General features: G+C 41.5%; 1 protein-coding gene across 1 annotated transcript; it reads left to right on the top strand.

Moving 5' to 3' along the window:
- The first annotated feature begins 6,707 nt into the window (after positions 1-6,707).
- Positions 6,708-25,315, top strand: LOC111233203 (cytosolic 5'-nucleotidase 1A-like). The gene is made up of 7 exons (XM_022760963.1): positions 6,708-6,926; positions 11,248-11,292; positions 15,042-15,209; positions 15,325-15,454; positions 20,111-20,233; positions 23,363-23,547; positions 24,199-25,315. The coding sequence occupies exons 1-7, from the start codon at positions 6,771-6,773 to the stop codon at positions 24,553-24,555; spliced, it is 1,164 nt and encodes a 387-aa protein (XP_022616684.1). The 5' UTR covers positions 6,708-6,770; the 3' UTR covers positions 24,556-25,315.
- The last annotated feature ends 534 nt before the right edge of the window (positions 25,316-25,849 follow it).

The following is a 25,849-nucleotide window of genomic DNA, read 5'->3' on the forward strand; positions in this document are numbered from 1 at the left end:
ACATGTACATTACAATACGACTGTATAATCGTATTTATGAATATAAACAAATATAATATGTAAATGTAAATGTACCACTAGCGTAGACCTAATTTCATATGATGACACAGCTACTGTGTGTGTGTGTGTTTGTTTGTGTGTGAGTGTGTGTGTGTGTGTGTGTGCACGTGTGAGAGAGTGACAGAGCGAGTCTGAGTAACTGTGAGTGCTTGTGAAAGCTCGGTGTGTGTGACACTTTTGCGAGTGCTCACATGTGTTTTGTATTTGTATCATTTGTGTAACAAGAGATGCCTCAGTCTAGTTTAACTTTGTAAAAATCTGAGTGTAAACCCTCACACTGAAGCACTGAGTATTATTACCCACACCTACACTTGCTTTTGTGGTCCGCTGGTAAACGGTATGTACTGTCTCCGATATGGGGCGTGTCGTTTTGTTTGCTGTAGCCTACTGTTGCAGTTCTACAAGTAATACTCACATATAGAGTTCTGATTTCACAAAAATGGCAGAGTTAGCCAGCAGGGGCGGGGGTGGGGGGTGGGGTGGTGGAGGGGTGGGGTGTCTTTGTGAAATTGTTGAGAAGTTGTTGGCAGGAGAAGCCTGAGGTGTGAGGAGAAGGGTGTCAGTGATGTAAAAAAAAATAAACTGTCCAGTGTCACAGTGTCACCCTGCGGACAGAAATATGACGTCACGCCTCACAACATCTCAACTACTATACAGCCTTCCTTTGTTTATTATGTAATGAACATGCCTGAAGATCAAAGCTAGCAACATTATATGATGCAAACAACTTAATCAGGCTGCATTCAGTCTTACAATCTTTTCTTTTAAGAAGTGCAAAAAGCTCAAAGTGTAACTTTTATAGTGCAAATCAACTTGTTTTGTAGGTTTTCTTGAATCATTAACATCATCTCCTTACTGCCAGAGTGTAAAGTCAATGTAAAGGAGGCGAGAGTGCAGACCTCCGTGACTGAAACAAATGAGTCAAGAGGATAAATGTCTCCAGACATGAAATTGTTGGTACGGAAAAGGATGTGAAAGTGAAATTTTAAAATAAAAATGTGGAAGTAAAAAACAAACAAAAAAAAAGGCGAAAGACAAAACAAACAGTTTTAAGCAGGTTTTGTCATGTTACTGAATAAACTATTGGTATAAACCGCCACACTTAAAGCTGTACTGTTAAACAGAAAGAAAGACATGTATTAAATGTGTGACAAACCCACAGAAAATATCCACTAACTCTGCAGTTCTCCATCAGCTGTGTGGAGCTTTTCAGCCTGTTTCAGCTCAATGTACACGACCTACCCAACACCAAGAAACACACAGTCAGTGACGAGCCAGCGAACGAGAAACAAATCCCTCAGGAGTTAGTGGAGATCAAAACACAGGTAAATGGAGAGTGAGTATTGGACCTGGGTCGTTATGTGTAAATAAATGTTTGCTTGCACAGGTTGACTGTAACAACTTCATGCGATGATAATATTGCGTTTATTTTTGGCTTTTTTGCTGCCCCCAAGTGGCAAAAATCAGTAAATGCAGCTTTAAAGCCCCCTTATGTAGGATTGGAAAATGCTAGCATCAGAAAGACAAGTAAAGATCCAATTCCCTCTCAGAAAATCCAAACTTTAGTAAGTAAGATTATCTCAGTCCACTGGCAGATATTTTGCACTTCTGTTAAGAGTAGGTCTACCAGAAAGAACAAATACATACAAGTCAATGTGTTTTGTTGCCTCTTTTGTGTTTTGACTCACTATATTAATAGGCTTTGATTAAGTCCCATTTTATGTGGGGCGGTATGCAGTGAAACAGTTTCATTAGAACAGATTGGCTCACAGAGTGGCTTCACAATGTTTTGATCTCCACTCTCCTCCGCTGATTAGCTTCTGTCCATCCTAATTATCACCGGCTCAGAGCGAGAGAGGCACTTCGTCTTTCCTCCCTGAGACTGCAGACGCTAATGGTTTTCTTGTTTCGTTGTTTTGATTGCTTTCACATCCTATGTTTCCCATGCTGTATCCAATTCAAAACCACACTGACGAATCTCAACATTTTACTCTGCAGATATTATGTGCCAAAGAACGGGACTGTGTTGTGTTAGAAAAATGAAGTATATTATTGCTGTGGTTGTATCAGGTGGAGTTTAACATGAGGTGATGCTGTATTGATCACATGATGCAGTCCATCAGCTGTCAGTCCGCAGAAAGCTCTGGACGGGCGCTCTGAGCTGTGTGACATGAATATGAACATAGATATTGTACTTTTTTTGACAGGGGACCATTTGTGCTCAGTTGTGCAATATAATTCTATTCTTCAACATTTCTCTATGATGTTCATGTAAATGTCTATTTGTCCCGTCGGATGATTTTGCTTTTGTTTTCTTTGTTTTTCAATATTGTTACTGTAGGCCGCTAGAACAAAGACGATGTAATTATTTTTGTTACATAGAATAAAACACATGGATGTCAACTGAGTAACTGTTTTGATTCGGCCCATGTGTTTCCTCCGATAGCACCTTCACACATTCAAACACGCTCACACACACACACACACACACACACACACACACACACACACACACACACACACACACACACACACACAACAGTGAGCCAAGAGTATGAGTCATTGTCTGGCAATGATGTCACACTGCTGCAGTGATGTCACCACTTGTGCTGTTCTCATGGTAACCATGCTGAGGCCACAAGGCAGGGAGTACATAAACACACAAAACACCATCTCACACCTACATTATTACACATATGGATATACAGGCACTAAGGTGCGCACACACACACACACACACACACACACACACACACACACACACACACACACAGAGACACACACACACGTCTATGCGAATTCAGATGATGTTACATTGACTTACATTTGCTGCAGATTTACTCTAACCCTAACCTTAACCTAAATCTAACCTTTAGCCTAATGTCACCACACACACACACACACACACACACATACACCCATGCCCACACACACACACACACACACACAGTCAAAATTCAAAGTGAAAATTAATGACTGCGGAAATTAATTTTGCCTCTTGTGTCTGCGGACACTCATTTACTCAGCCGGACAGCGACAGAGAAATAATTGAACACAATGAAATGACTCATGAAGATTAAGCTCTGACTTTATGAATTTTAATGAAGACATTGTCTTCACACAAGGGCCAGAAACATTAACAGACACGTTTTGTGCTGAAGAATCAAACACATTTCCTGTTTTTAAGTGCTTCATTAAAGGACAATACCAAGCAATTAATTTCACTGGTTAGATAATGTGTTTTCCCGGGGCTGAATATGTGTGGACATCAATAGAAAGACATCCAGATTTATCACAACTTTGGTTCCTCTTTTGACCAAACTCTTTTTTTTTTTCTTTCCATTGCCCCTTCTCCAGCCATCCGTCATGGATCAATATAAATCTATTCTGAGCCCGGCTGTATCAGGCTTCAGCTCAGTGGAAAACCAAACATCACAAACGCACACGCAGAGGCTAAGCAGCAGAGAAACAGTGAATCACACTGCAGCAATAGAGGTCACGGTGAAGAGGTGCAGTTTTGCAAAGCGGCCACAGGATGGGGCTGTAAGCTCAGTTACACTCAGCTCCAGTATCTGAACTAATGTCCCCGTCTGTGACATTTTCACTGCAAAGGCTTTGCAAGGACCACGCAAAAGTCAGATGTTTAGTTCCCTCACAACAATCTGTGTGAAAGCAAAACGCAGCAGAGTGAGGAAAGAGCAGAGTGGAAACACGCAAAGAGAAACCGTAAATTATTATTGGGTGAAAACAGGGTGACAGTCAGCAGAACTCAACTACAAAACAACACTTTAACCCAGTCACTATCAGTGATCAGTCAGACGGATGTGGCTGCTAAGCAACCCTCTCTTACACTGTCAGTGTCCAGCTGATAAACACACAACCACACTGTGTAGACAAGAGGAGATTAATGAATGAGCAGAGGAGAGAAGACAACTCCACCTCCTACTACCACTGCCACCACCACAACTGCTCCTGCTAATACTACACTAATACTACTTGGTGTGTTTTGGGGTTATCAAGAATTATTTGAGGCCACAAAACTTTCTTACATTGAACCAATCAGGTATCTGGTATATATTCACTGAGCTGTAATTAGCAACAAATTATGCTGCAGAACATATTATATTATCTTGGATTTTAAAGACAAATTCAGTCACTGCAGCTGCTGTGCCAATAGCACTACTACTTGAAATACAACTAGTATAACTACAATATTTTTTATTATTATTGTTATTATGCTGATTATACAATACGATAACTACAAAAAAAGAACAAGAAATATTAATGATATAAATAAAAAAAACACAATCAAACACTAAAGGACATATGCACATACAATGATAATTAAAGCACAAATAAAACTAAGTGTAAGAAGCTCCATCAGTGTGAGTGTTCAGCCTTGAATATGAACAAAAACATCAGATTCAAATCTATGGCTATAAGTTAAAAAATTATACTGTATTCACTTTTGAAAATACTCAGTGAAAGTTTGAAATCCGTCCTTAACTGCACTAGTAAGCAATAAAGTGAAGCTAATATTTGGGGTTTTACCTTTCTGGGGGTAATGAATGAACAAAGGACGAAGGAAAAGTTCTACTACTTACTAGTTACTATTACCATGACTACCAGTGCAACTCTACAAACACTGCTACCACACCACGGGAGCGTTACTGCTTCTACTTCTGCTCAACTCCCCATTCGCTACATGACATCAGTGATTATTTGATGTCACAAAACTCTCTTTGTTTGAAAAGTCAATCAAAGACGACTGTTACTGACCCAGATTTCTGCAGAGAGGTGATGTCAATGCAACGCTGAGATCGCATCTGAATGTTCAACTGTGCCAAAAATATCTAACGAAGCATTTCAAAAGCAGCACTATTGTTAATGATACTCATACAAATAATGACACAGACTATACCACTGCTACTTCTAGTGGTTCTATACTACTGTCTATCTCCTGGTTCATTTTACTCAACTTATCATTTGATTATTTATTTCTTGATAGATTAGGAAAAAACTGACCCACTGTGGCTCCACAGATCAGAGGCACAGTTAGACCGAAGAGACCGAAATGTGCTGCAAACACAATGAGAGCACTTTAGAAATGAAGTGAAGTGAACGTGTATAGGTAAAGGGCCACGCTCTCTCTTCCTGCACCGAGACATCAGCCTTGAAGATCTGAAGTAAATTTGTAAAGCCACCTCTGTGTGACACATGACAAAAGACCTCACAGGCATCGGGCGGTCGTAATCCCTGGCACTGTGCTGTGTTCACCATGCATGAGTAAGGACGCTAATGGCCCTGTGTTCAACTGGGTGTACAACCTTGGTTTTAAATGAAGGTTACATCCATTATCTGCTATCCTTTAGGCTAATTTATCTCACCCCTCTCTCATCATCTCCCCCTATCTCACTCATCCTCTCCGAGTTATTGGCCTCGTCTCTTTTAAACTGAAACCTACTTATCCTTAATTATTCCTGTTACTTTTTGCTTTTAGGTATGTTTTAACCATCAAAGATGACGAATAACTTTATTTGAAAATGAAATAAGTTAAAATGAAGAGAAAATCTGCCAATAGGAGGTGAGGTAATACCGTTTTATCCTAATAATAATAAAAATAATAATAGATCACATTACAAAGTGCTTTACACAAAGCAGCAGAGTAAGACGTATAAGGCAACAGAGTTAAAACGAGCAGATCAGAAATACAACAAAAGCGTCTTGGTATTACAGCGCAAATAAACCAAAGGCAGTGTCACCAGCCAGAGAGCATTCAGTAAAAAACAATAAAACCATAAAAATAAAGTCTCAAGTAAATAAAAATAGAATCAAATACAATTAAACCAGTAAAAGTGCAATCCATAGTACCGCACTTCTTTAAAAAAATTCAGTTCATTTCTAGATTAAATGGCTCATTGTCATGGCTATTTTCTGCTGTATACTTAGTATGTGCCTGAACATCCCATGAGCCTCTTGGGCAAATTGCACCGTCAACAGACAACAGCGGGGTGTTGGGTGCTGGGGTGGGGGCGGAGCCATGCTGAATAAGGAAGCAGAGCTGCGATTGGTCAGCGCGAGGACAGAGGGGAATGGACCAAGCCGGGGAGCTGAGAGAGTGATTGAATGGGACAGAGAGGGAGGGAGGGAGGGAGGGAGACAGGGAGAGAGGGAGAGAGGGAGAGAGGGGGCACTGAGTGGGGAAAGACACAGGCAGAGAGATAGCAGCAGATGGACCGCTGCACAGCCTGCAACACACTCTCAAAGGACAGACTGTATGAGTGACAGTGTGTGTGTGTGTGTGTGTGTATGCATGGATCACAGAGGAGTGTGTGTGTGTGTGAGTAGGAAAATTGGTTGTGAATGAGTGAGCGTCTTTCACGTGCTCTGGAACTGGATGCAGTGAGCAATAATCCTCTTGAGGAGGAACAGGATACAGACAAGTGAACAGGAAGCAGAGGACTGAACACTTTTGCTCTGCACACTTCGGCTGCTTTCAGGGCAGGTGCAAGCCCAGCAAACCTTCTCTGTAGTAAGCCTATTGTCAATGCAGGAGAATCTCGATAAATGCTACAGACTGTAGCGGGACATTTTGTTCATTCGCTTGCACCTTTCTTTTTTTTTTTGCCTAAGAAGAGAACTGTGTCTTTATCAGAAGGAAGAAGACGGTTCGCAGGGCACCTCTGGGAGCACAGGAAGAGGGATTCTCTATGGTGAAGATGAGTCTGGACCCCGTACAGGTGATGAGCGGACAGGTCAAAGAGCTCAAAGTTGCCCCTTCGTCCAACGGGGAAAGCAGAGGATCATGGGAGGAGAAGGAAGAGTTTGATCAGGATCACCTGGGCCTCACCACCAAGCCAAAATCAGTAAGTCTCACCGACTGTTTATCTGTAAGTACGTCATGGTTAGTTGGGAATTTCCAGAGTGAAGTTTCTTCCAAACATCCCTCTGTCCTCCTCTCCTCTCTTCTGCCATGCTGCTCCTCTCTTCCCCAGCTTATCCTCTTGAGTCAGATGTTTACATAGCCCACGTGCAGCTTTAAGCACAGCTCATTAATGAGGGGCCGGGGGGGGGTCAAGCCATAGTGTGTGTGTGTGTGTGTGTGTGTGTGAGAGAGAGTGTTTCAAACTTCTGCTACATCCTTCATTCAGATTATGAATTCAATTTTAATAGGAGACACATAAGACAAAAAAAAAAAAGTGAGAGGTGAAAGAGCAAAGCAGCAAAGGTAATTCACTTATTCATTCATGACCATGCCTTTCATGATTTTAGAGGCTAGGCTAACAAGCTAACCTACATCACCTGCTGTCTGGAGTACATGTTTTTATTCATAGCTTTTTTTTCCCCACTGGACTTTGGTCTAAATGTGACATCTGGGTTTATACAATGACTTAGAGTTTTCGTTCTCATCAGGACAATAAATTAAATTCTATCTTGTATGACACAGTCTCTCTTTCAAAATATAGGTATGAAACTAAACTCATAGAAGATGAAAAGGAGAACATAAATGACAAATCAAAGGGTCTCACGTAAACGACTTAACGCCACAGTACTGTTGTATACAACTGGATGATGTGACACTGAAAGCGTCACAACTAGATATTTTCTAATCGACACACCAGATGTTCTTCAGTTGAGTAGTTTGTCTCTATTGTGAGCATTGCTACAATCTAAAAACTTTAATTATCCGAACTTCTCAGAGACAACTTTGTTTCTAAGAAACTTCTGAGAAATAAAAAACTCCAGTTTGCAAAAGGTCAACATGTGTTTGAGCTGAGAGTTAAAAGAGAGCTAGGCACACGGAGTGGCAGGGTTCAGTGCTGTTTATAGCAGTGCAGGACATCAACATACTGTACAGGGCAACGCAGCATTTTCCAAGGAATCAGGGGGACAGGCCTCTGAGCCAGTTTGAGTGTGAAACTATGAAAGAGAATGATTGAAAGTTAATGCAAAAAATAATTTGGGTAAGACAGTATCATAGTAACCAAACAAAAAGAGAAGAGAATAAAAAACAACAAATAAGAAGGAAAATACTGGTGAGTGCTAACTGAGAACTAAAAGTAGCTAAAAGCTGAGTAATCTCTGCTGCTTGAGGATTAGTGCAGCCGCAGTGGTGTATTTCCAGATTGTAAACATCCATTACCATGCAGCACTGACACCGCTTAACTATCAATCCAAATAGACGGCATTACACCACTGCAATAAAGATATAGCACCGGCCAAATAGACAGCACAGATACATTCATCTGAAGGATGGGTTTAACTGTACTCGCATGTAAAAGGCACCAAATTTAGAGTTTTAAGACACATAATAGCATTAGTGTATACTGCATGTGATTATTCATCAGGGGGAATGGACCAGGCAGATTATAGGGCTTTTATTCAAATGAAAGCCTGTTGAAATTAGATGGTTACATGACAGTTAAAACTGAGCAGGACGAAGTTGAAGCCATGATGACATCAGTTTTTTTGTTATCACGGTATATAGTACAATATACTGTATATCGATATATGAAACTTGTTGTTTCTTTGCGTGATGCATATTCTATCTTCAACACGTTTCGTTGTGGCCTGTTGCTGAACGTGCAGGGCATTACATTAATATGAGGCCTAATATTTCTATACTACCAAGCCCATTGTAAAAACTTAATTTCTTATTTAGTGTTTGAATGTTTGATTGACTCTAAAGCCCAGACAGATGCTGTTTCAAAAATCAAGAGAACAAATTCACCTAATGAAGAGCTTTCCCTAATGATACATTTCCACGGATGACAGCCCCGTTATGCAGACCCGGCTGCCCAAGAGAATAAATATGAAAGATAAATAAAGGATAATGATGGAAGGTGTCACTTTTTTCAGTGATGGCAGTTTTTACTAAACAACACCGGCCTCATTAATATAAAAAGAAATGCAGTACTAGTTCAATACTTTTCACTTAATTTATAGTAGTAGTTATATCATTTTAATGAACAGGTCAGTGTAATTAGGTAGCATTCACATTAAATTAAAGCCAATTTTAATTGATATTAAATCACATTGAACCTGAAGAAGAAGGTAAAGAGGCTCAGGGGCTGTAGGTGAGATAATTTAACTTTTAATTGAGACAGAAAGTCAGAATCGGTGCAGTGTGTATCTGCTCTCCTGTGAGCTGCAAACTTGACAATGACTGGCTAAATAGCTCAATACCTTCAGCAGCAACATAACTCATCGTTATTTCTAGGAGCATATTAGCATTGGCTAATAGTGTCTGGAGGTTCAATTGTTATTTTCTCATTATATACCGGGTGAAGACGCCTAAATATATCAAGCATTTTAAGCATTTTGACTATTTAGTTTTTAAGCACATTTCAGGCTGCAAGAATACAGAGCACACCAACATAATATTAAGATGTAGTTGGGTAGTAAGAACTTTTACTTGTGTTAATGCTACGTATTTTTACAAAACTCTACCAGCTAAGTATTTAAAATTAAAATGTAAAACAATTATGAACACTGACTGGCACAAAAATGTGTGTAATGTAACCAAACTGCAACAGCAAGTCTCTCCAAAGTCTGCAGGCTGCAGGACTCAGGAGTAATATCCACTAGCTAACAGGCTAACAAGCAGTCTCTTCAGTGTTCTTCAGCATACAGGCATGTACGGCAAGTGTTGAGGGTTCTCTGTAGGAGAGGTGCTATCAGTGGAAGTCAAATCAAGGCGAGTTCATGCAGTACCGAACGGCCTCAGCAGTGTTAGTGCACGCATCTACGGTGAGCCCTGAGGGGAAACATACAGTATACCACAACCGCTACCAAGTTCTCGGTCTGCCCTCTACGCTTGATGGGTGGTTTGTCTATGAAACCAAGAGGAAAAGCTGATGGCGAGAAGTCTGGAACTAAGGGCAATGCAAATGTTTGGATGATTCCTGCAGCCAAGGAGTCCTTGATGTGTTTCTCCGTAGCTTCCCGCTCAGGCTTGGAGAGGTTGTAGAGGCGGCTGAGGAGAGGGTTGCTGGGCAGCAGGTTGATGTCACAATCGTAAATGCGATAGGGAGGCATAGAGAGGGTTTTCTGTTCACTGAATACCGCCTGAAGGTTGTGGTACACAGACAGGACCAGAGTAGAAAGAGTAGAGTAGAGTAGAAAACAAGTTTCAGACAAGGTTTGTAGATTTCAGACAAACCAGCACATTAACATTGCTGTTACTGGCAGTGTGTTCAGTCACACTCTTGTGTAACCATATCGGGCCAAGGCCTGAACAGAATGCATCATCACTGGCCTTTAGTTATCTATAAATATCAGCCCCCCCCCCCTGGTGCTCACCCCCCGTCACTTTCTCCCCACACTCTCACTGCTTCCCTTTCCTCTTTCTCTACCTGTTGTCTGGAAATCCCTCACACTTCTTGTCTCTTCATTCTCAGACGGATGGAAGGGATGTCTCACAGCCTCAGATATGTAAATAACAGATGACTCATGGATCTGGGTTATGCACAGATACCAGTCCTGCTGATCTGGCAAAGCTCTGACAGGATTAATATATAGTGGAAGAAAGGGAAGGGGGGAGGGGGCGATAGGTTCAACAACAATTTCCTTTTCTGTGCTTTACCAGGTAATAAAGAACGCTGGAATTCCTCAGTGCAACTTCAAATATATACGTGAATGTTTAGTTTTCACTCCCAGCAGGTTAAATTATACCTTTGCCACCGTACAGCTTAATAAGTAGGAGGCGATCATGGTCACTGCGGGTTCCTGTGAAGAGGAGCCTTGTGATCGATGCATTCCCAGTAGGTAGGAGGCCCACTGGGAGAGGGCAGGCAGTTAACACTACCAGTATCAAATCACAGTGAAGAACTGGACTCTTGCTCTGGGTTCACTCCCAGACTGTGTGACATTTTAATTATAGAGTAAGCTGACTCTAATGGATAAGCTGCACCAAAGGTCTCATACATCTGCAAGGCTGTTTCTGTGCAGAGGAGAAACCCATGTTTTCCACTGTAAACAGAGCCCTTTGATAGCAGTTTGACCCACCTGGGTCAGACCTCTGTTATACACAAATACTTATCTTCATAGTTTTTAAAGAATGTGTAGAAACTTACATATCATTGCAAAAAGAACACCCATCCTAACAGGTCCCATTATGTTTGAGGAGAATGTCAAAATGTGAGAAGTTCTTTCTGTTGAATAAAAACAAACTGTCATTCTGCTAAGGTGACAGGGAGACGAGCCCGGAAGGTGGAGGGAGGCGTGTTCTTCGTAAGTATGTCCCATCATCACGTGAGGTCGCAGGTTGTGTCCATGGTTACTGAATGACCCTCACCTCTGCCCTTTCACCGTCTTTTAACCTCCCCTGTGACGGCTGACAATGTGCCTGCATGGTCACGGACACGCCCACTCCACTAACCAACAACCTGACCTGATGCATCATCTCGTGTGCTGTCATGTTCATTCATATTGTGCCGGAGAATCACTGGCTGGACTGAGCCAATGAACCCACTTGCTGTGTCACTAGACAGCTGCACAGAGCTATGGCTCTTTAATATGTGAACTCATGCTTCTGTGATATTAGAGTCTTGATATTATTTGACAGGCTGCATGCTCTGCCACAGGCTGGAAAAAAAAAATCTAGATTTATCCTCACGGTGCGTTATAGAGGTCCAACTAAAACAAAGAAAATAAGTTGAACTTAAATTGAATTCTTCTCATTCTGTGCAATGAAATATAAACTACAATCATACTGGAGTCATTGTGAAATTTTCCAATAGTGGATAAAACTGTTGTTGGACATATTTGTGGAAATAATGTCTAGGCTTTAAACTTAGAGTGGGCACGCTTCCCATGTCAGCGGCTGACTGACATTTGAGGGCCGGCCTTTAGAAGCACGCACCATGGTGTAATTCTGACTGCAGCACGTCACAGCCCTGTATAGTCCAGGAACATTGATAAACGATGTGTTTCTCTGTCTCTCCCTATATACCATTAAACATTTAGAAGTACCCATCATGCTGTTATTTCAAAAGTTGAAGCTATAGCAACTTAGGCTAACTAGCTTCCACTCTGGAAGGAGAAGCTAGCTAACCCAGCGTGCTAATGTTCCTGCTCAATGTTAGTTTTCCCTCATATTATCTTAATGTCAGTTTAAACTAAAAATAAAGCAGCTTTTCTCACCTGAAGGTTGCTTCCAGTAAAAATATAAATCATGCAACGAACAAATGAAGGTAGTTAGCCTATTTTTAGCTTCACCCTACTCCTGCGCTTTAGAAGGTCCTGTGTATTAATTTAGTTTCATCCTGACAGATTGCAACCTTCACCTGAGCCCTGGGGAGAAGCTCTTTTTCTCTCTGGTGACAAAAAATAAAGCTGATCTTACAAGCACGTGGTACAAACATTACCTTTACACAGACGTGTTTATATACACATGTAGTTAGCTACACCTAGCTAAAACCAATGCACTCTAATGCAACATCATGCAATGAATGAAGGTTATAATGATAATAGAGTTGATAGGTGTGCCTATTATTCCGTCCGCCTCATTCAAATCAGTGAGGATTGGCTAAACAACAGACACACCTCTTTGTATAATACAGTCCGGTCCAACAGCAACACAAATTACAGTTGAATCAACATTTCTATCAAAAAATGTTTTCTATCAAATTTTAATCCGACTTGATGTGATGTGATGTGGGTCGGGAGTAATCCTGACAAGGCGATGCATGTGTGTGTGTGTGTGTTAACAGGTAAGTGGGTGACATGCCAGCAGGCAGCAGGGTTGTGATGGAACAAGGCTAAATAGAGGGACAGTAGCTCAGTGCTTCTGTCGGCCTGTGGCCTACTTACCAGCACACAGGCATCGGCGCATGGACACAAACATGCATGTGTCTCAATACACAGACACCTGTGTAATGCATGTAGACTTACACTGACTTACAAGCACAATTTTTGAATGTATTGTTATCTTGTGCTTTTTCTTTTTTGCATTTGCATGTCAAGTTAAATTAAGTTAATTAAGTTAGTTGAGTATATAAAATAGCTAGAGTTAGATTCATTTTTATAATTAAATCATTACAGGAAACATGCACAATTTAAAGCTTTTTAGAAAAATACATTTAACCAGAACAAAAGATACTTGCACCCATGTTCCACATATACATCCACACATATTTATAGGCAGAGTTGTGTGCAGTGGTACAACCTTCAAACACACACACACTTCCACATGCACATTACTGCACTTTAAATTAGTTGCCCCCCCTCATCTGAGTTCAGAGTCCCACTGTGGGCAATGATGCCGGTTGCCCCCGTAGGAATGCTGCCCTCCCCCTCCAGACAGCAACACTCAAGCGTAAACACACACATTAGGCAACACGAGAACAACACGAGGCCACCACGCCGTCTAGCAACCGTTCATTTGAGTCTATGGAGAAATAAGCCTGGGTAAAAATCATCACACACTTTAGTGTGTCACTGACCATTCGACAAACTAAATATTACAATCACCTCTTGGTTTTTTGCAGCATGATTCAACAACAAAACTACAACCTCCAAGAATACCACAGAGATCAATGAAGGAAGTATCTTGTGTTTCATATATAAGGAGGGGCTGGAATATTTGGTATGTGTGATGAAAGACTAGGACAGCACTAATTGCCACACAGACGTTTTTGGAAAGACGCCCTTCCTCACTGTGTGTACAGGCCAACTCACAATCAATAGACGCAGGTAAGGTTAATTATAGAAATCCAGCTGGAACAACAGGTCTGTCCCAGCAGGGGGAGCCACATTCACATGATGTAAGTTACTGTAACCTAAAAAACAGCTTATAAACAAGAAATAAAAAGACAAACAAAAGAAAAAACAACATCACTTGCACTCAGATCTCCTCATTCAATCCAATGGGAATGAGGGATTCTGTCTTTGTTGCTCCGTGGTATATTCAGAGTCTCAGTTTCCATGTAATGTAGTTCACTCAATCTGTTGTTATGACTATTAAAATGCCGAGCCACGATCATGTTTTATCAGCTGTCGTCAGGTAAACCATATTTATAGTGTAATATGTGAGGTATCACTAGAACTAGGTTTGAGTAGATCGCTTTATCCAGAAATGCATCCTCACATCCCCTCACTTCGAAACAGTCACAGCGATCTTCAGCATGTGACTAGAATTACAAATGATTTAATCCTCACTAACTGACTGTATGGGTGACTTCTAAATCTTTCCAAAATTTGGCAGTTTCAATTTAATTTCTATGATTTTTGGTTGAGTTAAATTAAATGCTTAAATTGTTATACATGATCTTTAATTTTTTTATGCTTTTCTGCTTTTTTAGTTTTTTATTATTAAAGTAATTTTACCAACTCAATAATATTATGTTATTTTAAGATATTGGTGGGCGGGTTTTGAAGTTACCGTCCAACGACAATGCTTATGAAAATGTGAAAGGTGGGGCTAAGCTTCCCTCAGAGTCGACAAGAACCTACAAACTTTTGTAAATTGCTCTCAGCTGTAGTGAACTGCATTGGACTATGGGTCACCACGTGGATGAACATACGTAGTCTTCTTATCTCATGATTAGAGATGACACCGTTCTACTAATGACAAGATCCCCATTCATACAGTATGTTGCTGCTCCATGATACTGTAATGACATTACAACAGATAACAGGCATGACAATAAGCATGTAGCCCAGCATGTATTGTGACGTGAAGAGTTTCTTTTAACTGCATCCAAATAAAGTTTTAATGATGACGTTCTCCATACCGTCCCTTTTAAAAAAAAAAAAGGTCACAGCAGCAGTTGCATGCTCTTGTAAAAAGTAGACATTCAAAGTATAATTAGCAGGGTTCAGTTTTGTGGGACACCGCAGGTAAAAAATAGGATCGTCATCTCTCACTTTCCCCCCTGTGTTCTCCAGTCATCATTACTCCTCGCTCATCTCCCCCTTTTTTTCTCTTCCTCTTCATCATACCGCTCTCTATCTTGTCTCTGTTTTTTTTTTTCCCGCAGCCAAAGCCTGAGAACGCAGTGACCATCGCCGTCTCCTCTCGCGTCTTGTTTCGGACCGAGCGTGAGCAGAAGGTGTTTGAGCAGAAAGGAGTGGAGGAGTATCTGAGATTCCAGATCGAACACGAGAACGAACCCTTCGCCCCTGGACCCGCTTTCCCCTTCGTCAAGGTAAAAGTCACACAAACAAACAGACGTACAGCACAGACTTTGACTGATAGACGGATGGTTTTGCTTTTTTTAAATTTTTTTTTGCTGTCCTGAGCTGACTGCTGTGTTCTGACAGGCTCTGGAGGCCGTCAACACTCGTCTGCGGGAGCTGTACCCACAAAGTGAAGAACTGTTCGACATCGTGTTGGTGACGTACAACCATGCACACGTAGGGATACGGCTAATCAACACCATCAACCATCACAGTGAGTCTTACAGAGATCTCATCAAGAGGGAGACGAGCTTCAGTGCCTCCACACAGGAATATCAGGTGCTTTATGCCCAGCGTGGCAGACAGTAATGGTAATGACGCATCAGGTTAAAGCCACTATAGAATTTACGATGTTGGTGACCCTCAGTGACACTGACAAAATACACAATGAGGCAGCGATAGTGCCTTTAAATAGCTTCCTGTCATAGGGTAACAACCCGTTGATAGGTTAGTAAGATATCAAGTTTCTACACCCACACATACACTTCAGTTTGACAAGGTCATTATTTCTCTCTCCATGAGCCAAACAAAACATATGCCCCTCTATATGCAGACATCCCACATTCAGCTACTGTGCCTTAAAATGAGCTGTCAGGATTTCTGTAAATTTGTGATGTCACAACTTTACAGTTACCACCCTCAGCCACCCAGAACCACTGTCCAACATATTTGTTGTTGTTTTAGCTTTTTTAAGATAAAAGACAACTTGTTGCTCAGCTAGCAGCTACAAGACACAAAGACAGAAACAACAACTAATAGAAATATTAGAAACCAGTGGCTGAAGTTTTTTTTTTCTGAAATACCGGAGTATTTATACTAGTATTCATTTCTTTAGCACACCTTGTTGCGTCCATCCCGTGTGAGTTTTTATTGAACCGTTTCCTTATGCAACTTTAAGACACCAATGAGATAATCCAAGTTGGTCCGGATACCGAAGCTGACGCAAGCTCAGCTGAGAGACAAACAACAAAGTGTATGAACAGCTGACTGGCATGATCCTTCCCAGGGTACTCTCAGACCCTCTTATGACATCGTCCTCACAGACCACTTCCTGTTCCTCAGAGCTCCGGGCCGGGGTTGAGCTCAAGATGACGTCCTCTGGGACGCAAGAATAATCCAAGAGGCCCGAAACAAAAACAGGTCTGATGGCCTTCCAGATGCTTCCATGTTAGATGTCTTTGGTGGCTCTCTGTATGAAGGGCTCAGTGCATTCAAACAGTCCCCTGACCTCTGACCTTTGCAACAGAATGAAAAGAAAACATGGTCTCTCTGATGTCACAGAGATAAGAGCTACAAGACATGATTAATATTACCTTCTCCTTTAGCTTTTCCCATTCGAAAGTGCAACATGATCACCACAGAGAAACACTTAAATACACATTAATTTCTCATCATCTACTTACACTTGCTATTTTTAACAGTTGCAGGATGGAGTATAAAGTTTCTCTCCTTGCGTTCGGATGACCGAGCACAACTACACAGTTACACATAGCTCTGAATGACAAATATAGGTGACCGCTAGCAATTCAATCCATCTGTTTAGCATGTATACATGGTAGGACCCGGGGGCTAAGATGACTGGCAGGCCCTGTAATGTGCTCCGTGTGCAGTAAATTGAGAGTTCACGTGATGACATTAACATTCTCTATGGAAATCAGACCTGGAGCCGCTACATGGACTCACACAAGCATCAATATTCATAACATTGAACATAGCGGCTACGAGAGTAAAAATATTAAACTGTGCAATGAAGCTGCTCGTACTTTGACGTGACAGCAGTGTCTTCAAGGTCCTGCTGAGTTCCTGTTCTCCTATTACCATGTTTTAGATCTTCGGAACAAGTAAATAAATCATACAAGATGGATTCTATCAAAACATTATGCGGGGGGGATACAAAGACATCAGTGGCGAGGACATTTTCCCTCCAGTGACTCTCACGCTCCGGCACCCGTCTTAAAGGCAGGGGACACTTGGGAGGTTTGAAATGATGAGGTAGTGTGGGGGTCAAACCCACGAGGGCCTGACTACAAAGCTAAATAAACCATTTAGGAAATGTGAAGAGGACAGTCGGTTCTTTGAATGATGGAGAGATCACTCAGGGGGTTTAAAGCAACACTGTCCCTCTGTTTCTTTTAGTTTCTATCTCCAGCTCCATCCGCCTCCAGCACATCCATGAGTCACACTGCACAATAACTGTTTTTGTTTCCGCCTGTATTGTCACTTCATACCAGTGGATACAAGAGTTTAACACCGCTGACATTAGATTTGTCTGAATGGAGAACTGACTCATGCTAATTTGGAGACTCTTTAACTGTAAATGTTTTCTCCACAAGATCCCTGTTGTTGTTTTTGTGTGTTTCTCAATCTTTTTCAGACCAAAGACACTTAACCACGAAAATAAAAGTCACAGACCCTCCCCCCAACATCCCCAAAACCAATAGGGCCTTTATAACAGAGTCAATTATACAGTAATAATATGTGTGACAGTGGGAAATATATATAATATATATAAAATATTATATAATTTTGTTATTGACGTCTTGTTGTCAGAATTAATTGAGATCGCCTCCGACGATATCCCGGTGTTGGCCTCTACATCCAAACACAACACAGACATAAAGTGATTAATGTCATACGGCCCACCGGCCCGTCCCCGGGCCCATCAGAGGGAGTAAAAACATTTGTCAATATACACAGTCTGTACCTCGTTAGCTTGGTTAGAGGCTCAAGAATTCAAATATTTAGTTTGTCTTGCGCTAACTATAAGCACATAAATATCTCCCAGCATGGTGTACCAGCAGAGTTTGGTGACTGCTTACCGTTTAAACGTGTAGAACGTGTAGAACTCCAATTCTCTCTCCATTCCTCCGTTGTTTATATTCCTTTAGCCCATAACGGTCCACAGGTCACAAAAATCAAAAGGGTTCCTTGTAAAAGTATTCCAGGTTGTGAATATCATCATGAGAAGTCCACAGCAGACGATCAATCGATTACTTGTTTGCTGCTCTTCCCTCGCTTCTCCTCTCCACGCGACTCCATCTGCGGCGGGTCTGCTATTGTTTGTTAGCTTACCGGCTACAAAATGGACGCCTCCCAGTGAAGATCGGATCAGAATTCACTTAGCGGGGCAGCGAGCAGAGCGTAGCCAAGCTTAAGACGTAATGACGTTTCTTTTGTCAGAAAAAGCCTGTTTTTTTCACAGCTTCTCTCTACATTGTAGATAGACGTCTCCCCTGACCAATCAGAGCAAACTAGAGGGGTGGGCACTTCAGAGGCAGGGCCAATAGCTTTTTTCACACCTATAACCTGTTTCATCTCATGCTGCATTCACTTGCACTTGGACATTGGAGATTCACGCTTGTAAATGTCCAACCGGCAACAAATTTTTATTTATAGACTTTTGAATTAGATTGTCCAAATTTGGGATGGGTTATGGTTAGGGTTAGCTGGGGTTAGGGTTGTTTAAGGTGTGATTAAGGAGCGGCGGCTGCCACCTTATGTCACCCTGGCAGAAGGGCCCCTGTGAGGCAACACAAAGCACAAAGCAACTTCACTTCACTGATTTCCCACAGAAAGTAAAGTTAGCTCATGGGAAGTATCAGTCTGTGCCTGTGAAAACAATTCTACTGTATTTTGTCCTCTCTGGTTTTGAAAAGCCTGAGAAAATAATCCTGGTGATGTCACAGTGATGTCATCAGGTTTACCTTGGCTTGTTAAAAACTGAGTATGGAGTTTGAAAAACATGGACAATTAGAACAGGAGAGGGACGGTCAAATTAAAAAAATGCTACTTGTTGCATGACCATGGACAAAAAGTCAGGATAACTCTGCTTTAGCTGTATCGATGATGATGTATAAAGTGAGAAATTCCATGTCTTTTTTTGATTATAAAGCAGGTCTAGTTTCTACATTAATACTGGGAAAGTATCAAAGCCTCAGTCCACAGAGAAACGCACAAAGCCTGTATTCAGAAACTGAGCCTTAAAACCAGCCATCAGGATTTCTGTAACTTTGTGATGTCACAACAAAGCAGTCACCACCCTCAGCCATTTTTAATTTTTTAACTGATCACTCAGAAAACAGTCAGCCAATCAGAAGAGAGGCTCAGAGCCTGTGAAACTACATTGAGATACAAACTACATTGATAAGTTTCTCGCCAAGACTAGTATAACTTTAAATAAATACTATAACCTTGCAGTTTCTCTTTTAATAATGAATAATCAGTCTCCCTCCCACTAACCTTCTCTTTTACTATATCTCCATCTATCCTGGGTGTCATCCACCTATTGTAACCTTTAGCTCTGCTCAAATTCATTCTATCACATCTCCATTACAGCATTAGTCTATCGCCCCAATATCTCCTGTTCTCTCTGTTCCCTCATGTAAAGATGAGCTAATTTTAAGTTAACACACACACACACTGGGTGATCCACAGCTCTGTAATCATGGATGTAATGACCTGATATCACTCTCCCCGGGTTCTTTACACAGCGTCTCTCTGCTAATCTTTGGATCAGGCCACCACACAGTATTAAGAGGCTCCCTCAGCCAAAATGCAAACAGACACTTTCCCACCAGTCTTATCCCTGTAGCTCTTATCTGCACAGCCCCTCGCCCCTCCTCCAGCCCCCTCCTTCCCCCTCTAGATAAACCCCCTCTCCACTTGTACTTGTAAGTTTATCGTGTTACCCTGTCTCTAACCCCGTCGTCCTCCCACTTCACCTCCTATGACTCCTGAGCGTAAACTCACACATTCAACAAGCTGGGAGAAATGAGGATTTCTGTGTTTTATTTCTATCACCCTTTAAAATTCTATTAAACACCAAAGTGAAACTAAAAACCTCACCGCTGTTTGTCTCTCTGGTCCTCAGACTTGTTCATTGAGAGGTTTTGCATGACGGGGGGAAGCAGTCCTACTGGCTACCTGAAGGCCTGGCAGACCAACCTCTACCTGTCTGCTGACGCTGAGAAGGTCAGGGAGGCGCTGGCTGAAGGTGACGACCACACACACACACACACACCTGTGAGGACGATACAGTCTAACTTTTATAGGGTATTTGTTACTGCCGATGATGTGTATGTTATTGATCTTCCTGTATAAATGTTAATGATGTTACCCGTGGTCTGTAATTATCAAAAAATGAGGAGAATTACACTTAAGGATTCTGTAAAGAGAATACAGGAGTAAGAGATTCCTTACTACAGGTGAAGATGACATTTTGACATATTTAAATACCAACAGTCTTACTTTTAACCATTAAGAATGGTTCTAAAGTGATCAAATGATTAATTATGTCAGTTATGTTCCACTGTAAAAGCGAGTGTGATTTATATTTTATTAGTTCATTAAGTTAATTTGAATTAATTTTATTTACATTCATGATGTGTGAAAAAAATAGACTTCACAACTAAAAACGGAGACATATCCAGGGACAGCTTCAGCAAACAAGGGCGTCTGGTCACACTAAAAACCATGATATCCTGGGGGTTGGACATTAAATGAATATGCTCTCGCACAGTGTTCGACATTTTTTTTTTTTTTTTTAAGGAATAGCTTTCATGTTGTAAATTGAATCAAACAGGCCTCTGGTTTCAGAGACCTTGATGAGGCTTTACTCAGGTGCCGAACAACCAATTTAGATTTTGTAAACTTGACCATAGCCAGGACAGTAGTGTCCATGCAGCAACAACTGTTTTATCAAGTTTTAGTTCATTTATTTTACATACAACTGCACTGCAGGTGACAAAGCTGCAGTGCAGTTGGAGAATATCTTTCCTTCCAGGCATCCACTGATTTTCATTCATTTCCCTTATTGCAAAGAAATGTATTTTGCACAGACATAAACTTGCTTCACATTGGTAATTCATCACAGCAAACATCATGGCTGCTTGGTTTTACTGTTGTCTATGTAATTATAAGTGTAAGTGCAGAATAATTTAATAGTCTAGGAAAGTGGTTGGCAGATTTGTCAGATTTATTCGATGTCAGATTAATGGAATAAAACTCTGGTCCTGCCTTTAAACTGCAATGTAAAAGGCAACACACACACACACACACACACACACACACACACACACACACACACACACACACACACACACACACACACACACACACACACACACACAAAGCTCACTGTTCTGGATGTATACATTGTGATTTTTTTCCCCTCCTGTTTGCATAATAAGTACCACTGACTGACATGTTCTCCAACGCTGCAGTGACATTACCATAAATCACCATATTGATATTTTCCTCTCTTTGTATTTGCTTGATTGACTCCTGCGTGTCACAGCATATCAAGACACACACTAAAGGGAACAGCTGTAGGAAGTAACATCCCATTTGCTCTGTCTGTAGCTCTGAGTGTGTATCAATATTTGAAAACATGTGGCTTCTCTCTGCCAAAGAAATACAGGATGGTAATACGCTCAGCTGACAAGGAGCTGGGAACAGAATATACTGATGTGAAATTTTTGGGACTTAAAGTGACAACCGCTTCGGAAGATTTAAATTTGTTCAGTGCTGAACATTTCATGCTGCATTATTACTGCTGTCAAAGAGGAATAAAACACAGTGAAATAGGCGGACTACGGTGGCCCTGAGAGCTCAATGCACTGCGAGTAATACAAAACAAGCAAATTCACACATCTTCATCAATTTGACAACACACATGCTGCAAATTACACACAACACATCCAAACACAGAAACGTGCACTATACACAATACACTTGCTGTTCAATGCTTTGTGACTTATGGAGTTAAAAGCATTGAACAACAAGTGCGTCCCACACGGGTGCAGTCTTGCAGCCCGTTTTCTGTATTTGCTTTTGTTGATTTGTTGTGTGTATTTGCCTGTGTCTTCTTCAGCTGCAGTGCCAGGTTAAAAAAAAAACCCTAAACACAAAGGATGAAACCAGTTTCAAACTAATTTAAAAGCAAGATTTGAATTGGATTAGTTGACCCAGAATGTTCGATATTTTCCAGATTTCCACTTTCTCACTGTAAGAACCAGAAAACAACCGACTGTTTCTTCTGTCTCTGTGTATGTTGAGGCCAGAGGGAAAACTAGAAGAGTGCTGACACACACACACACAACGTGACCACAAACCTCTCAAGGTGACTTCGGGGACGTTCTTCATGTGACTTACAAGCTTAAGGTCACTAATGACGAGACTCTGTGGGAAGCACACGCCCACCATCAATCGGCCTCTTCTCTCTCTCACACACACACACACACACACCACACACACGACACTGACACACACTATCAGCACACACATGAATCAACAACACTACACACACACACACACACACACACACACACACACACACACACACACACACACACACACACACACACACACAGTCAAGCAAAGGAAGTGTCCTTGACATTTAACTCGAAAGGTTTTAATTAGTTTCAAAGCCATTTATTAATACTTCCTGTATGCTGCCACTATAAGTATATGTTTTTTTAATAGCACTGCAGCCGAGTGTGAAAACCGTCCTCATTCATTCTAGCTGTAGCAGGAAATGAAGTGGTGAACTGAAGTGAACTGCATTTCCTGTGTTTCTCTTCACTTGACAACCAGCACAGTCTCATCGTTTTACCATCCACGGTGAGGAGTCCAAAATATTTCTCAGATCCATTTTGCCAATATGGCATCCGATAGGTCAAACTGATTGTGGACGCCCTCTGCTGGACCAGAGGGCAAACTACTTCAAACGCTTTGTTGTGCTTATAAACTAAATTTTGAATTCAAAAAGGTTATACAGTTTCAATATTTAAGTTAATTTTCCCACTTCTGACTAAAGTTCAAATTTTGAATAAAAAGTATTTGCAGGTATCAGAGTCTGTCAGTCAGTCTCTTGCTTTGGGTTAGTGTTAGAAGTGATAAATTAGGGTTAGGATTAGGGATTAGTTAGTGATAAAAGTGATTCTGATCCAATCAACATGTGTTTATCTACATGTATTAAAGTGTCTATGGCTTTGATTTTGAGTGAAGTGAAATGAAAGTGAAGTAAAGAAAGACGAAGCAAAGTTTGTACAACTTCCGTGCCTTCAGCTAATGTACTGCTGAACACATTATTACCAATATCTCTCCGTGTGTTTGTGTTCAGGCATCGCAGCAGCCACAATGTTCATGCCAGAGAAGCAGTCGGAGGTATCGGAGACCCAGCTGAGGGTGGCGTTTGATGGTGACGCCGTCCTATTCTCTGATGAGTCAGAGCGTATCTTCAAGGCCCACGGCCTGGACAAGTTCTTTGAACACGAGAGGGAAAACGAGGACACGCTATTGGATCATGTGTGTAGTTTTTATTGGAAATGTCTAGGGGACAACTTCCCTCCCGAACAGTAGCTAATGTGCTGATGTACCTCAGGCTAAATAATCATGAGTGCAAATTGCATTTCACTCTTTCCAAGAAAGGATCAGGTTTGTTTTTTGTTTTTTTTTGTCATTTATTATTAAAAAGTAAAACGAGGCTATAATAGAAACAGAGGCGACAAACGGTAGGCGGGTTTTAAACCCTGATCTCCTCTGCAGTCTTAACACTGCCATTTCCACGTAGCCCTAATCACCTGTGAATAATTATGCAGATGTTCACGATATAATATCCATTTCATTAATTGATTATTCTATGAATAAATTATGCAAAATGATAAATGATATGATAGGATGATAAATGGTTTCAAAACGCTGTCAGTTGGTGTGTGATTCTGTCAGACAGCCAGCAATTTATAAACTCAGCTTGTGCAGGCTTCATACTGTGCTATATTAAAATAAAATGGTGCTAATTTAATCAAGGTTTGCTTGTGCCGCATGCACTTAAAGATGTGGCATGACAAAGCAATAACAACTAATGATGCATAAAATACACAAAACACGACACTGCAACACGAGGGAACACACAATCTCACCAGCTCTGCTTTATCATCATCTGTTCCTCTCCTGCAGGGTCCCCTGAAGGGCTTCCTGGAGGCACTGGGGAAGCTCCAGAAAAAGTTTTATGCTAAAGGCCACCGCCTGGACTGTCCCATCCGGACTTTCTTGGTGACAGCTCGTAGCGCAGCCAGCTCTGGGATTCGGGCACTGAAGACGCTCAGGGCCTGGGGCTTGGAGATCGACGAGGCCTTGTTCCTAGCAGGAGCACCGAAGGGCCCCATGCTGGAGAAGATCAGGCCACACATCTACTTCGATGATCAGATGTTTCATGTGGAGGGAGCAGCAGAGATGGGCACCATCGCTGCCCATGTGCCCTATGGCATTGCACAGAAACATAACCTCAAACAGAAAACCAGTGCGGGGAAGTAGACAGCAGGACTTCAGGTGCCAATGGTACAGTCATTCAGCCAGAAACGGAACAAGAGAAGAAGGATGGGATGGAGAAAGTTTGGAGAGTTTGCAAAGATGAACTTGTACTGTATTGTATGTGGAAATGCATCATTTCCACACTGTAGCATTTGTATTGTAAGTCTGTTTTATCAAACTGTCTCAGCTTAATGCTATCATCTTAGGAGTTAGACACAGGTCTGGATAGAGGTCAGGTAGAGGTCTGGAACCTGAGATGATGTTTCAAAGCCTCAATGTACTCAATACTGAAGTGTTTTGTCGGATCTCTCTTTATATGCAGGGGTGCACATAACTGTTTTGGTCTGGTTCTCCAGGGAGCACCTGTAGATGTTGCTTGGTATGCAGCACAGTTATCCTACTACCCTCCTGACTGCTCTCCTCACTATCTCCATCTGTGGTAGGTGATGATGTAGGCCTACTTCTTTAAGTGGATGTGCATCAGGAATGGGAGGCAAGAGTCTGACAGGCACGATCGGCACTTACTTGATGTGAAAATTCACATGCATCTACTTAAAAAAGAAGGCTAAAAGCTACACAACAACTGATTACTAACATTAAAGGGGCTACCTGTAAGTTTTGCTATTGCTACATAGCCAGTGTTAGCATTAACAGCTGTTTACTTACTAAGAAACTGTGCGAGTTCAGAATCAAACTTCATTGCTTTACTCTCTAAGAGCTGTCTCCAGAGGTGGAAAGCAACGCCAATGTTAACTCACGTCTTTTCTTCCACTGAAGATAGCATGCTAACCAGCTAGCCCCTGCTAGTCTCGTCACTTTCTGATAGCGACTCACTGTAGCCTCCAATCTGCCCCTGAAGACGTAGCGCTGCTCAGAGTGCGTATTATAACCTTTTGTCTTGTAAACCCCAATGCTGGCTGAAGTTATTTTCAGACGACAATCACCACCACCCACTCCAAGCAAGAAACTACATTCGGCAGCAGAGAAAACTTAAAAATAGCCCCTTTAACACATTTGTCATAATCTTACCAGTAATGTGTGGAAAAATCCTAATGTTTCGGTCATTAACTGTGTCCCAAAAACACCAAACCCAAAAGTGTTGGTACGCAAAAACACCTCTTTTGCTATCATCTGCTGCGCATCCTTTATTTCGACTATGCTGCCCACCAGTTATGTGCACCCCTGTTTATATGGGAATTTCAAAAGGTGCTTGATTGCCGCGGTGACCTAACTCTGTTTCACTCACTACCACTCATCTTCATAAAGATGACACCTCTTCAGTGTTTGCTGGAGGATA

Source organism: Seriola dumerili, unplaced genomic scaffold (genome assembly GCF_002260705.1).
Source record: "Seriola dumerili isolate Sdu_G_001 unplaced genomic scaffold, Sdu_1.0 BDQW01000378.1, whole genome shotgun sequence".
Lineage (NCBI taxonomy): Eukaryota > Metazoa > Chordata > Actinopteri > Carangiformes > Carangidae > Seriola > Seriola dumerili.

What these genes read in the sequence shown, in the direction of transcription:
- LOC111233203 (XM_022760963.1), top strand. Translation starts at nt 6,771, where the DNA reads ATGGTGAAGATGAGTCTGGACCCCGTACAGGTGATGAGCGGACAGGTC. An exon ending in TCACCACCAAGCCAAAATCA is followed by an intron (nt 6,927 to 11,247) that starts GTAAGTCTCACC and finishes CATTCTGCTAAG; the next exon opens with GTGACAGGGAGACGAGCCCG. An exon ending in AGGACACGCTATTGGATCAT is followed by an intron (nt 23,548 to 24,198) that starts GTGTGTAGTTTT and finishes CCTCTCCTGCAG; the next exon opens with GGTCCCCTGAAGGGCTTCCT.